Source organism: Pezoporus wallicus, unplaced genomic scaffold, assembly GCF_028554395.1.
Source record: "Pezoporus wallicus isolate ANWC-B61680 ecotype Strahan unplaced genomic scaffold, APGP_CSIRO_Pwel_v1 contig_9450, whole genome shotgun sequence".
Classification (NCBI taxonomy): Eukaryota; Metazoa; Chordata; class Aves; order Psittaciformes; family Psittacidae; genus Pezoporus; species Pezoporus wallicus.
In genome coordinates, this window is record NW_026637444.1 from 91,852 (window position 1) to 104,002 (window position 12,151).

At 51.9% G+C, this 12,151-nt stretch overlaps 1 protein-coding gene across 2 annotated transcripts in view; it reads left to right on the forward strand.

The window, feature by feature from the left end:
- The window catches only part of MTMR14 (myotubularin related protein 14), a 28,867-nt gene that overhangs the window by 15,811 nt on the left and 905 nt on the right, over positions 1-12,151 (forward strand). The window contains exons 17-18 of one of the 2 annotated variants that reach the window (XM_057405520.1): positions 1,837-2,013; positions 9,414-9,569. In XM_057405520.1, the coding sequence (XP_057261503.1) occupies positions 1,837-2,013; positions 9,414-9,569 (333 nt within the window). The remainder of the gene's footprint in view (positions 1-1,836; positions 2,014-9,413; positions 9,570-12,151) is intronic. The other variant, XM_057405521.1, reaches the window with a different exon arrangement.

The following is a 12,151-nucleotide window of genomic DNA, read 5'->3' on the forward strand; positions in this document are numbered from 1 at the left end:
TCTCAGTGCTCCCTCTTGATAGGGGATCATATAGGACTCTGCTGGGAATGCAGATGGCTGTGTGGAAGTGGGGACTGGGGAAGGTGTCTGGGCACTGCTGCTCTGGGATAGGCGTTGTGCTTTGCTTGTGGAGTTTCTGGTGCTGTTTGGGGATTCAGAGCCTTGCTGCAGGGTTGCCCCTCTCAGTTTAATTTTTCTCTCCTCTCCCTCAGCACATGTGAAGGCACTGTTTTATATTGCAATTATTTTAAATTAAAACTGGGTTGTGCTGGAGGCAGATGGAATTCCTCCGGGACTGAGCCTGCAGCCATGCCAGTGGCAGCAGCCTTTCTAAAGCACATTGTGAGTCAGTTTATAAACTGCTGAAGAGGGGAAGAGAGACTCTTCCTGGAGGCTCACAAAATGGAGATGGAGAGTCCCATACTGCATTTGCCAAGTGAGCAGCAGTGTCCTCTTGAACACACAGAGCGTATCAGGCCACAGCAAAGTGACTGCAGCAAGTAGAGAACAGCTTTCCACTTGCTTGGCTGCAGGATGGTAAACTGAACACACCTCTGAGTGCTCAGGACATGCAGGCTAGATCCTGCAGCACAAAGTACACATGATTTTCCCAAGAAGTGAAGTGACCAGAGCGTGCTGGAATAGATCCGATGCACTTAGGTGTATCAGGGCTTGATTTTGTGATGTTTTCTAACTCTGGTTTGCTTTCTTTCCTGTTGGGGACATCAGGCTGTGTTGGCATTAGTTGCTGCTGCCACAGAGATGATTTAGGCCAGTGCTATGGGCATGAGCTTGGGGAAAGGACCATTGTGAGTGCTTAGCATGGGTCTTGCTGCAGGCTGTTGTAGTCCAGAGAACAGATAGATCTTGCCACAAGCTGGGTGCATAGTGTGAGTAGGGAGAGGAGGGGACGCGCTTCATTGTGCTGCCCTGAAAGCAGAGTGGCCTCAAGGTCTCTTTGCAGGGAGAGGCATTTGGTTTTTAGCTGTACAAGCCTGTTTCTGCAGGCTGTGCAGCTATGTTGGCAGCTATGATAACATGAGATGAATAATGCTTGAGAGAGGCTGTGGTGTGATGTTTGAGGGTGGACACACTTCAAGAAGTGAAGAGAGGATATCATGCTTTCCACTGTACAATGAGCCTGTCTTTAGCTACACTTGCTGACAGTGCTTGCTATCTCAAAGCTAAGATGCCCATCCACATTCCAGGAAGAGCAGCTTAATGCAGCAATGGACAGTGAATCACACCTGAGAATGAACATGCTGGCTAGAAAAGAAGCCAGAGCAATCTGGGGCTGTAAACACAGACAAGGAGAGGACTGAAATGTGTCTACAACTGGAGTGACTGTCAGCTCTGAGCACATGGTCAGAAGTGTGGTCACCTTCCCCTGCAGGGAATCACCACAAGGGAAAATACTACTGGTGTTGTGTCCCTGTCACCTTCATCAGTACGTGCGAAACACCCACCTGGGCTGAGCTCCTGGGCTGATACATTCTGTAGAGTCAGAGCAGATTGAAATGGTCTTTTCCTGCTGGGAGGCCCCTTGCTTGAGGCGTTTTTGCAGCTAGACTAAACAAAGCCATCGCTGTATGTGTGTGGGCTGGTGTATTCTCCTGTCGCTGATTTCCAGGTCACGTGGATGGGCATCTATAAAAGAATGGGCTAAGATGGGTTGAGCTCAGTGTACCCCCTCACTGAATGGTTACTCGTGGTTCCCTGGGAGGGAGGAGGGCAGGTTCAGTGGGAACAAGAGCTTGTAGCTGCTGGGGTAAAAGCCAGGCTGTGGTGGAGTGCATGGGAAAGCCACTGTTCTCATCTAAGTCCTCTATCCTGCAGGAGGAAGAGCTGTGCATCATCACCGCAAGCTGTGCTCTGGAGCAGGGCACAGCAGTCTGAAGATAGGCTGCCTTCCGCAGGGGTGGTCGAAGTCAAGTCCTCCAGCTCCTCCTCATCAACCCATTCTGATAACTTCCTGAGGATTGGAAGCAGCCCACTGGAAGTGCCCAGATCCAGGTGAGCTGGGATGGAGTAGAGCATCCCTCAGCAAAATCAGTGTCTGCTGAAGAGAGTGCAGGGCAGCACTTGTGTGGCTCGGAGAACCCTGGAGCACTTGTGTTTGTATCTACAAATGGGCATCAGGAGGCCTTTTCCTCTCTAACCTGGCACTGTATGAAATGCTGGCCATTAAACACAGCAATTCCTGCCTCAGCCTATTTAGAGGAGTGAGGAACTGTGCCAATAACAGCTAGGTGTCTGCTCTGCCTGCCTTCAGTGCTTGCCTGAACTCCATGAGCTCTGGCATCTCTGCGTCCCGCATGCTTGGAGCTCACTTGCTGTGTCAGATGCGTCCACAGAGGCTTGAAATGGCTGTGTTGCGTGGGAGAGGAAGCCTTTCAAACAGAGCAGACCTCACTCTGCATCTGTCCTGTCCCCCTTTCCACCTGCTGACCTTCCTGACTCTGCAGGTTGGAAATACCCTCTGGGTGCTGCTGGCAAGCAGAGGTGGAATCTGCTGGGAGCGCTGTGCCAGTGCAAAGGATTCCGCCCGGAAGGCTGTGTGTTCCTGCTGGGCAGCCAGGGAATGGGGACCCTGGACCTGAGCCTAATCTCATGCCATAACAAAGGATATTCTGGCACCCTTCTGGAGTCTGATGCTGCAGTAGGGCAGAGTGGAGCAGAGAGCTAGGCGAGGGAAGAAAGAACAGAGCCTGTGGAGCAAACACCATGTGTGTAGGCCGACAGGGGATAAAGAGGCTCTTAGATAAGAGGTTGCTGTTAACAGCATCAAAAGCTTGTGTAGTCTCTGCAGGTTTTCCAGTGAGTCTTTTTCTAGCGATTCCCTTCAGAAACAGCCACCAGCCAAATTTTAGTACACATGGAAAACCAAATGACAAACAAGTGAAGCGTAGAAAATGCTGCTCTAGTGGAAGGTGTCCCTGCCCGTGGCAGGGGGTTGGAACTGGATGAGCTTTAAGGTCCCTTCCAACACAAAGCGTCCTGTGAGTCTATCAAATTTATAACATTTTTCTTACCAAGGCTCTTGATTCCAGCAAAGAAATCAGTCTGGCAGGTTTCATGTGTGATGCCAACTGTTCTCCCAGGAAAAGAGATCAATAGGATGGTGTTCAGTTGTTGCTGGGGCCCACTTTTGTATTGTCTGTAAGAAAAAACAAATCTCCCAAGAAGAGAATGCTCTCTCTCAAGAAAAGAAACCAGCTTGTCTTGGGGCTGCTTTTGTTTATGGTGGTAGTGCCACGATTCCTGTGTGTGGTCTCATGCCATTCCCAAGACCTGACAGGATGTTCAGAGCAGGGCTGGCAGTGAGCTTGCAGCAATGTTCATGATGCTGCAGCCTGACTCTGCTCTGTGAGAGCAAAGAGGAGAAACAGCGTAGGCAGAGGAGCAGCACAGGAAAGGGCTGAGCACCAATCCCTGGGATTTGTGTTGCAGGGGCTCAGAGTTGGTAAAGGCAACAATTATCTTCCTCTGGCTGAGGTGTTTGTCAGCTTTTGGATGATTACTGCCCATTGGTGTCAGGTATTCAGAACTGGCACCCCCAGGGCTTGAAGCAGCAGGCAGGCATGGTGGGGAAGCTTGTTTTATCCAGGCCAGAGCTCCTGGGGGTGGTTTTTCTTTATGCCAAATAACTATTCCTGAGAAGGAGTTGCAGTATTCTGTCAGTGTAAGAGAGAAACATTCTGTGAATTCCACTATAAACCTTTTGCTGACCTTTATTATAGCTTCTACCATGGTGTAAAGCCTTTAAATCCCTTCAGCACAGCAAGGTTGCACCAGTCCACTCTAAATCCTTGTTAAATTTGTTAACATAGCTAGGCTAGAACAAAATACATGATGGGGCAGTAGGGGACAATAAGGGGAACAAACCCCTTGTGCAGCCTGGAACCAAGGGGACGGGAGAAGGGGATCAGTTGTGAAGCCAAAGGGGTGAAATGAGCAGCACATAAAGGTGGTTACCCTGCTGCACTTGTGCTGGGTGAGGACTGCACCCCTGTACGCTCTCCATCTCTGGTGTCACCTGGGTTTGCCCTGTTCCATGTGCAGGCTGGAGGGAATAAATCTAGAGACCCTGTAGGGAGTGGAAGGAATTGTCAAGGTGAACTGAGCTTCTCTTTCAGACCCAGTCTTCTGGCACCTTCGTGCTCCTTTGCCTCCTAGTCCATTGCCAGATCAGTCAGGCTGTGCCCTGCCTGCCTCTCTGCTAACAGTTGATAGCTAAAGGAAGACACTGACATGACTTGCACATTTTGGGGCCTGAACATGGTGTGTTTTCTCCAGAGAGAGGGGTTATGTCACTCCACTTGGCTTTAGTCTCCCTGCTAAGACAATGTTAGTCTGGATTTGTCTGGTGAGTTCCACGCAGCTGATGGATATCACAGTACCTTCAGCCACCATTTTCCATCCTAAAGGAAAGGATGAGTCCATTTCTGCAAGGAGAAAGAATGCATCTGTGATGGAAGGAAGAGTTAATTCTGTCCCTTCACCCCCTGAGAAATGGTGGCAGTAGGATGGAAAGGCTGGAGCACAGAGATCAGGATGCCAAAAATACCTTTATCTCCACAGTGCTGCTGACAGGTTAACATCCAAGGCTCTCAAGATGAAGAAACTACTGTACTTGACTTCCTAATCTTCTGGTTGTGTGACCATAGCAACAAAACACTTAAACCACTGCAGCAGCAGTTGGAGAAGAATGGTTGCTTGTAAAATGCCAGCAGGCACCCTCCAGGTAGTTCACATGAACAGCTCAGTCCGACTGCTGGCACGCAGGGATGATCCAAAGGGATTGGAAAGGAAAACCAGCAGAGGGATGAGCAGAGGCCAGAGGGGAGCTGGGGTGTCCCAAAGGAAGCCAAGCCCCTCTCCTGACTGGGCCATGTCAGCAGCCTGCTGCTACCATCACCCCACCAGCCAAAGTCCTGCTCTGATCCCGAGGTCCTGGATACCCATAAATCCCAGGATGGTTCTTGTTAGACAAAGCATTACAAAGGCAAATTCCTAGCAGTTTTTTTAGCTTATCCCAACACGATGGTAAGGTCACATCTGCTGAGGGTAAACATGCATGAAGATCCTGCATAGATTATTTGTGCTCCTTGTTCTGCAAACAGAGAGCTCTGAGAATGGCGGATAGCGTGCATTGGATTGCGAGTGGGTAGCAGCTTGCAGACCATGTTCTGTGTTTGCAGTTGACACTAATAGTCTAAGTGTCCCATGACACTGCAGAAAATCCCTGTATCCGTGTCAGGGATTTGGCCTGTCTGTCCATAGCACTAATGTGGATTAGCAGCTGGATAATCTTTGGTTGAATGTGCTTTTGCTAAGTTAATTAAACAAAACGCAGAGCGCAGTGATGTGAAGAGTCGAGATCGGCTTTGGTCAACAGCCACAGAGAACTCCCTTACTTAAAGGGCTGCAGATGGCTCAGCTGAGGGTCTGGAGGGAGCACACTGAGCACAGAGGGCAGAGAAGCTGCTGTCCCTTGGCTCTGGGTGTTGTGTTGACAGTGATAAGTCTGCATGCCCACTGTGCCTCTCTCCTTACAGCCACCTGGCATGGAAAGCTGTACCCGTGATAAGATCACTTGGGATAGCAGCCGCAGCAGGACAGGAATTGTTTACAGGAATGTTTTCTGGAATTCCTGCATGACAAAACAGGCTTGCTGGCTGGCACATGACTGCGCTGCAATGAGAAATGGATGTGCTCACGGAGGACTGGCTGCTCAGGCTGGTACAGCAGCCTGTAGATAGCTGCCTGGGATTCAGCCAGGGCTCTCGGTACAGCTCTCTGCCAAGTCCTCCTTGCCAACACTTCCCACGCAAAGGTAGGAAGCTCTGCCCTTAACTCCAGGTCTGCCTGTGCCTGTGGTACCTACTTCGGTTTGGAGGCACAGAGCATATGCTGGCAAGTGAGCTGCTTCCCAAATAGTCCGAGGTGTGTGGAAATGTGGCAGGTGAGCGGGGGCAGCGCAGGGCAGGATGAGAGCGTAGCTGTTGGCACTTGGCACTCCTCTCAGTTATGGATTAGGAAAAGGAAGGATCCCTGAGTGCTGCTCTGCCCCCAGTATTGGCTCTCCTCTGGTAGGCGAGTGTCCGTGTGCTCTGAAATACTCTTTTCTATGCAGCATGTTGCATGGGAAGCACTGACCTAATTAAAAGGAACTATTCCAGGCTAGGAGTTGCCAGTTTATGGCCTGCTAGAGGTCCTTCCTTGTGTGAAGGAACAGCTTGCAGCTCATCTCTGTTTTGCTAGTCTAATTTTGTTAATCTTGCACTTTTGAGGGAGTTTCTTCCCACTCGTGGACCTGAAGAGGTGGGTGTGTGAAGCTCACTTTCATTCTTTTTCTGTCTGCCATTGGATGTCTGTGGCAGAGCCAGTGACTTGAAGACTTGCTGTATCTCATCTCCTCTAACCATGTCAGCTTTGCCATGGTCATCTGGCTGCTGGCCTGGCCCTGGAGTCCTTCCATGGCTGCAGTGTGTTGCAGACATGTTGTTCTTACAGGCTTGGGGACTGGTGCTGCTGTCTGAGCAGCCCCAGCTTGCTCTGGGGGCTTCACTGAAGCCCTTTTTGGGCCTTTGCAGCAAAACTTTAGAGGGAGCCTTGAGGGATAGAAACAACGGGAAGACTTTCACCTCTGGCGTTGCCTGGATTGAAGTGGGATGGGATGGAGTCACCATAGAGATCTGGTCTTGGGCTCAAGCCTGGCTCAGTGTTTAAGAAGGTCTGCTGCCCTTGCAGTGCAGACACAGGCTTTCCCATGCCTTGCCTTCCCTGCCTGGCTCACCCAGCCTTGGCCCTGCTGTCTCTCAAGGCTGTTGAAGGTGCTTTCTGGATAGAGGGGAAAGTGTGCCAGAGCCTTAGCTCCTCTGGTTTGGCTCAGATATCTGAGCCAGGAGACATCACCTGGACTTACTGCAGAGTCAGTCAGTTTATTCAATGAATTGGCTGGTGTTTATCCTGCTGCCTGGAGGTGAGGCACAGAGTTGGCTGCCTTGAGCTCCTGCACTCCAGTGCTATCAGGTTAGATGTAAGTTGACTGAGTTTGCAGAGCCTTGACAGGGCTGGGGACCCCAGCAAGGGTTGTTTAGAGAGCTCCAGAGCCACTGAGGGCCAGCCTTGCAGGAGGTACACGATGCTTTTATCAGCCTGTCCAAGAAAGGATTCAAGAGGTGACTTGATCCACTTCCAAGAAGGGGGTGTAAGATCCATCTAATCTTCGCTGACAACCATGGAAGGTGACCAGGAGCTGGAAGCTGAGGCCAAAGTAGGAAACTATTTTCTGTTCACCTTCTTTAGCACAGACTTATCTGACCAGTGTGGTTGATGATACTGGGCAGAGGCACATTTTTACTGGGGCCATGGATCATGTCTTTGCTTGCCATGTGGACACAGTCTCCCAGGCAGGCTCCTGGTACTGCCTCTGTCAGAGGGAGATCCTGGAGATCCTGCTGTAGCCCAAGCCCTCCTCTGCCATCCACTTAACCCTCCTCAAAACCTCTGTTTTTGCCTGGCCCCAAACCTCTCCTCTGCTCAGCAACCATTACTTTTCTGACAGAATCATGTCCCTGGCTCCTTTCAGCCTGAGCCTGTTGCCTATCGCCTTCTTTACTGCTTCAGCTCAAATTCTTACACTCCTGGTTCTCCTTTCTGGCTGCGCTGTACTGTCAGGGAGGTGACATCCTCCTCTTCCTTCTGCACTGAGGCAGTGTTCCTCTGTGCTTCTCCCTGGCTTCCTGCACTCTTCCCACTGTGCTTCCAGGATGGCACTGTGCTCTGAGCCCAAGCACTCTGCCTGCTCTCCTCCTTCACACTGAGTTCCTTGGCTTTCTCTTCCAAAGGCAGGGAGAGGGGTAGATGTCACTGAGCAGCTGCTCCCTTTCCCTTACGAATTCCTGCCCCCAAAGGCAGGTTATCCCTGACAGATCTCCAAAAGGTCTTTCTAACAGTATCTGCTGCAGTTCTGCCTTCAGGGAAACACCCTCGGTCTTGCTGCGGCATTTCATGCTGCAGGAAAAACGGCTTTTTGCATGAAGGGCTTGAGCCAGTGCTCTGAACCTCACCCCTCTGTTCATCCAGCAGCCAGAGGACAAGAGCTGTGCAGGGCAGGTGAAGCTCTGCTCTTCCTATTTGCTGCTGTGATGCCCTTCCAGAGCCTGAACTTCCAGACAGGCCTGGAACTGCAGCTGCAGGAGCATCAGCCCTGCGATGGGAAGCTGACAGCCAAGGAGCTCAGGACCATTTTCAGACTTCTCAAACTCAGCTGTATTGATCAGACCAGTTAAAGGGCAGGCCTGGAATTAGACCGAGATGGCAAATAGGCCTCCTGCTGTACATCCCCCTCCCAGCCTTCCCTTCCAGTCTCGCTGAGGCCCTTCTTGCTGTGGGAGATCCTGACTGTGTAGCTGCTCTCCTGGTCCCTTGGGGAGCAGCTGCAGTGCGCCACTGCTATTCTTGGCTGCGAAGACAGCGTGCAAGTACCTGGCCCAGCAGAGCTGGAGCTGGAGCACTGCTCCCTGCCCAGCAGATCTCAGATAAATTATCCAGAAGATCTCGGGAGTGTGTAATTGAGTAGGTCTGCCACAGGCTGTGCTTCCAGCTATGTACACTCTGCTGTGCAGCGGGGCTCGGTAATTGCTTGTTCCCCAGAAGCCAGGAGCTCTGGGTTGTCACAAGTGCTTGTGCCCTCTTTTGACTTGGAGGGACTCCTCAGGTTCAGTTACAGGATTTCATGCTTCCTGCTTTCGTGGTGGGAGGCTGTTATCCCCCCCTTGGCTGTTTTTCCTATCCTAAAGATGTTTTGCCACCTCACTTCTGGGGCAGTCCATTCTTCTAACACAGGATTGAAAAGATCCGCAGATGCTGGGGTGGTGCCTTGGGGACATCTTGAGCAGTGACTGGCTCTGTTCAGATCTGGTGTTAGTTCCTCCAGAGTGAGCTGTTTTCTAATGGACCAAGCATCAATAAGTCTTTTTCAGCACTAACCAAGCAGAACCTTGATTCTCCATCAGGCCTCGCCGCTGCTCTGGGATGTGCTAACAGCTACAACAAGCCACAGGGGGATGCCCCTTGTAGAGCACGACATCCCCATCTGCGAGGGATTCGGGGCAGGACACGCTGTTGCATCTCACTAACGGGTTTCACAGTCTGCATGGCCATCTGCTTCCCGCTGCCTCTGTCCTGTCCAGCTCCCGGTGCGCTCCCGCTGCTCTGGAGCCAGCTTGGCTCTCCCTTGGCTTTCAAAGGACAGGCCTGGCCAGGGGCCCAGCCAGAGCTGCATGTTGCACCCTGGTGCCGGGTGTCAGCGCTGCTGGCTGGCAGCCGGGCTGGCAGCAGCGCTGGGTAAGGGCTGCGGCTGCTGACCTGACTGACGGCGCCGTGTCCCTCTCTCTCTGCCGCAGATCGGGGGACCACTCTCTGCCCGGATCTTCCGTTTCCACGGACTTTGGGAGCTGGCAGATGGTGACAGGGTGCGGCAGTATTCGGGAGCAGGCAATCCTGAGCGCGGACGCCTCTCTCCCTTGCAGCTTCCCGGATGAGTTCCCGAGCACTTGCCTGTAAGTGTCTCAAACGCAGCATCTCTCTCCTCGGGGCGCTCTTTCGGCTGACTGCGAGCGCTGGAACTTGGTCACCCTGGCACTTTCGAAGAAGACAGTTAACAAACTGTCCTGTCTTCCCTGCCTTGATGCTTTCCATCACAAATTCCATCGCTGAGCACTCTTGGCTTATGCTGAACTGGGAAGAAACCGGCGTTTTCTCTGCCTAATGATTGGGGGGCACTTTGCTTTCTGTAGGAGGAAGAGGCTTTTCTTTCTTCCCTGAAGATGCTGAATTTGGGCATGATTGAGTGCATTTGAGAATGCATGCATGTCAGGACAGGACTGCTAACCCAGATTTCCTTGCTTTTGGATCTTGCTCATCTCCATCTCCCCGCTGGGGTCAGATCCTTGCTGCAATAAGAGAGGGGCTTTTCTTCTGTAGCCCCAGTTTTGGCTGACTGCACAGCATCATTTGCAGGGGCTGCATGTGGCCAGTGCAGAGCAGCAGAAACCCTGCATCCTGCCATGTAAAATGGCTGGGGGGCCAATGTTCTTCCCCAGATAGAAAGCCACCTCTGTGGAAGCTTGAAAGACAGGAGATGTGCTTTAATTGCTGTTAGAGGAGAACCTTGGCTTGTGCCTTCAGGCTGCAGACTCTCAATCAAGAAACTGAAATGGCAGATGAGGAGCTGCTGCTTGTTAGCTGGGCAAGAGCTGTGCTGACAGACCTGGCAGTCCCTTACTGAGATCCAAGTACATGCTTTGGAGGCAGAGGGCAAGTGATGTGAAAACCAACATCTGCTGTGGGACAGGCTAACTGCCTTCTTGCTGAGCAGCTGCCCCCAAGTTATGGTGAAGATACAAGACCCATGAATTGGCAGAGGAAAATGTCACAAGAGATGTGGACATAACCTGGCTGGGATTTGGTCTCCTGCTTTCGTGAGGATACACTGAGCTGCTCCTGCAGTTGTTTGGAGAAGGATGGGCGTCTGAATCAGTGACTGCTTTACTGTGTCCTGGTTCTGGCAGTGCTCAGTGGCTGCTGATCACCAGTGAGTTGTTGCTGCTCTTGGAGCTGGATCTAACGTCAGAATAGGGAATTGGGTAGAGAAACACGAATGGAAGTTGAGCTCTGAATCTGCCTGTGCTGAGACCAGGGGCACATGTGGTGCTTGGGACAGCCAGCTTCAAAGGGAGGGGAAAAGCAGCAGTGCTGCAAGTGCTCTGCCCTGTTCAGCTCCTCACTAGAGCTGTGGGGTGCTGTGGGCACCACTCAGTGGGTGCTGGACCAGGCGCTGTGTGGAAGGGATGGGATGTTCCCAGGGGCGTTGTGCTGAGCTTAACCCAGGGCCTCCTCTCTCTCAGCTCTGCATCAGCTCTGTTTGCTCAGGAGCCCATTGTGGCTCCAGGCTTTATCCCAGTTTTTCACAGCCCAGCACAGTATGAGGGTTTTGGAAAATTAAATTCCATTTAAGTTCCCACTTTACATCTCAGCTGGCAGCAGCTCCACGAAGGTACGCTTGTCACAGCCTACTTCTTGTGCTTGTGTGGGGCTTGTCAGGGCTTACTTTGTGCTGGGGCTTTGACAGCCTCCTCTCATCCTGCACCCCAAGCTGCAGACGAGCGGGTAGGAAGTGTAGCAGGGCAGAGTTTGGCAGGGAAGCGGGACCTGCCTCCCTGGTTGAACTGCTCCAAGCCCAATGCACCCAGCCTGCAGGGCTTGGTGGCAGGCAGTGCCAGGCTCCTTGACCTCAGAGTGTCTCACTCTAGGAAAGAAACCTAAAAACCTAAATACTAAACCTGCCCTGGAAAGAGGTGCGAGAGCCAGAAACCACGGGACCCAGCGGCTGCACGCCCTCGCTTACCTCTGCCTGTGACATTTAAGATCACTGCACTCGGATACAAACAAGTCCTGCTTCCCTGCAGCTTATTTTTACTGCTGGCAGGTTTGTGAGTTCCACGTCCTAATTAGGTTGCCAAAAAAGCATCTTTTTAATGTGTTTAGATGTGTTGCCTCTATTTTTTTTTTTCCCTTTGCCCTCTGTCTTCTCTTTATTATCAGACACTGTAAACAGCGGCCTGGTTGGCTGCCTCGGCACCGCTTGCTGTTTATAGCCCTCCCACCAGATCCTCTTGCTGCTGTTTCCGGACCGAAGCTGTTGGCTGTGGGTGGTTAACACTTCCATTCAAATGAGCTGTGCCAATTTATAGCCAGCCCAGGCGCTGGAGAGATTAAAGAGAATATTTGATGGGGAAGGTTCGCGCTGTGCCCTTGGAGTGACCTTTGAGGAATGGCTTGTTCTCCCTGGGAACCACCGGTACATCGCTGCAGCAAGGACCGGAGTGTTTGGAACAGCCGCCTCTGAACCCTGGTCTTGCTTTTTGCCTGCTCCCTTGGCTGAAATAATCTCTTTTCCTCTGCTCTCATCCCCCTGCCCACAGGCAGATGCATGGATGAGCTGGAGAGGAGAGCAGGTCCTGGGGGAAGCCGTGCCCTACTCTGCACACAGCCCTCCTGTTTGCAGAGAGCAGATGTGAAACACCGCTCAGCTCTCCTCTTTCAACAGCTGGAGCCCTCCTTGGGGCTTTTGTCACCTTCT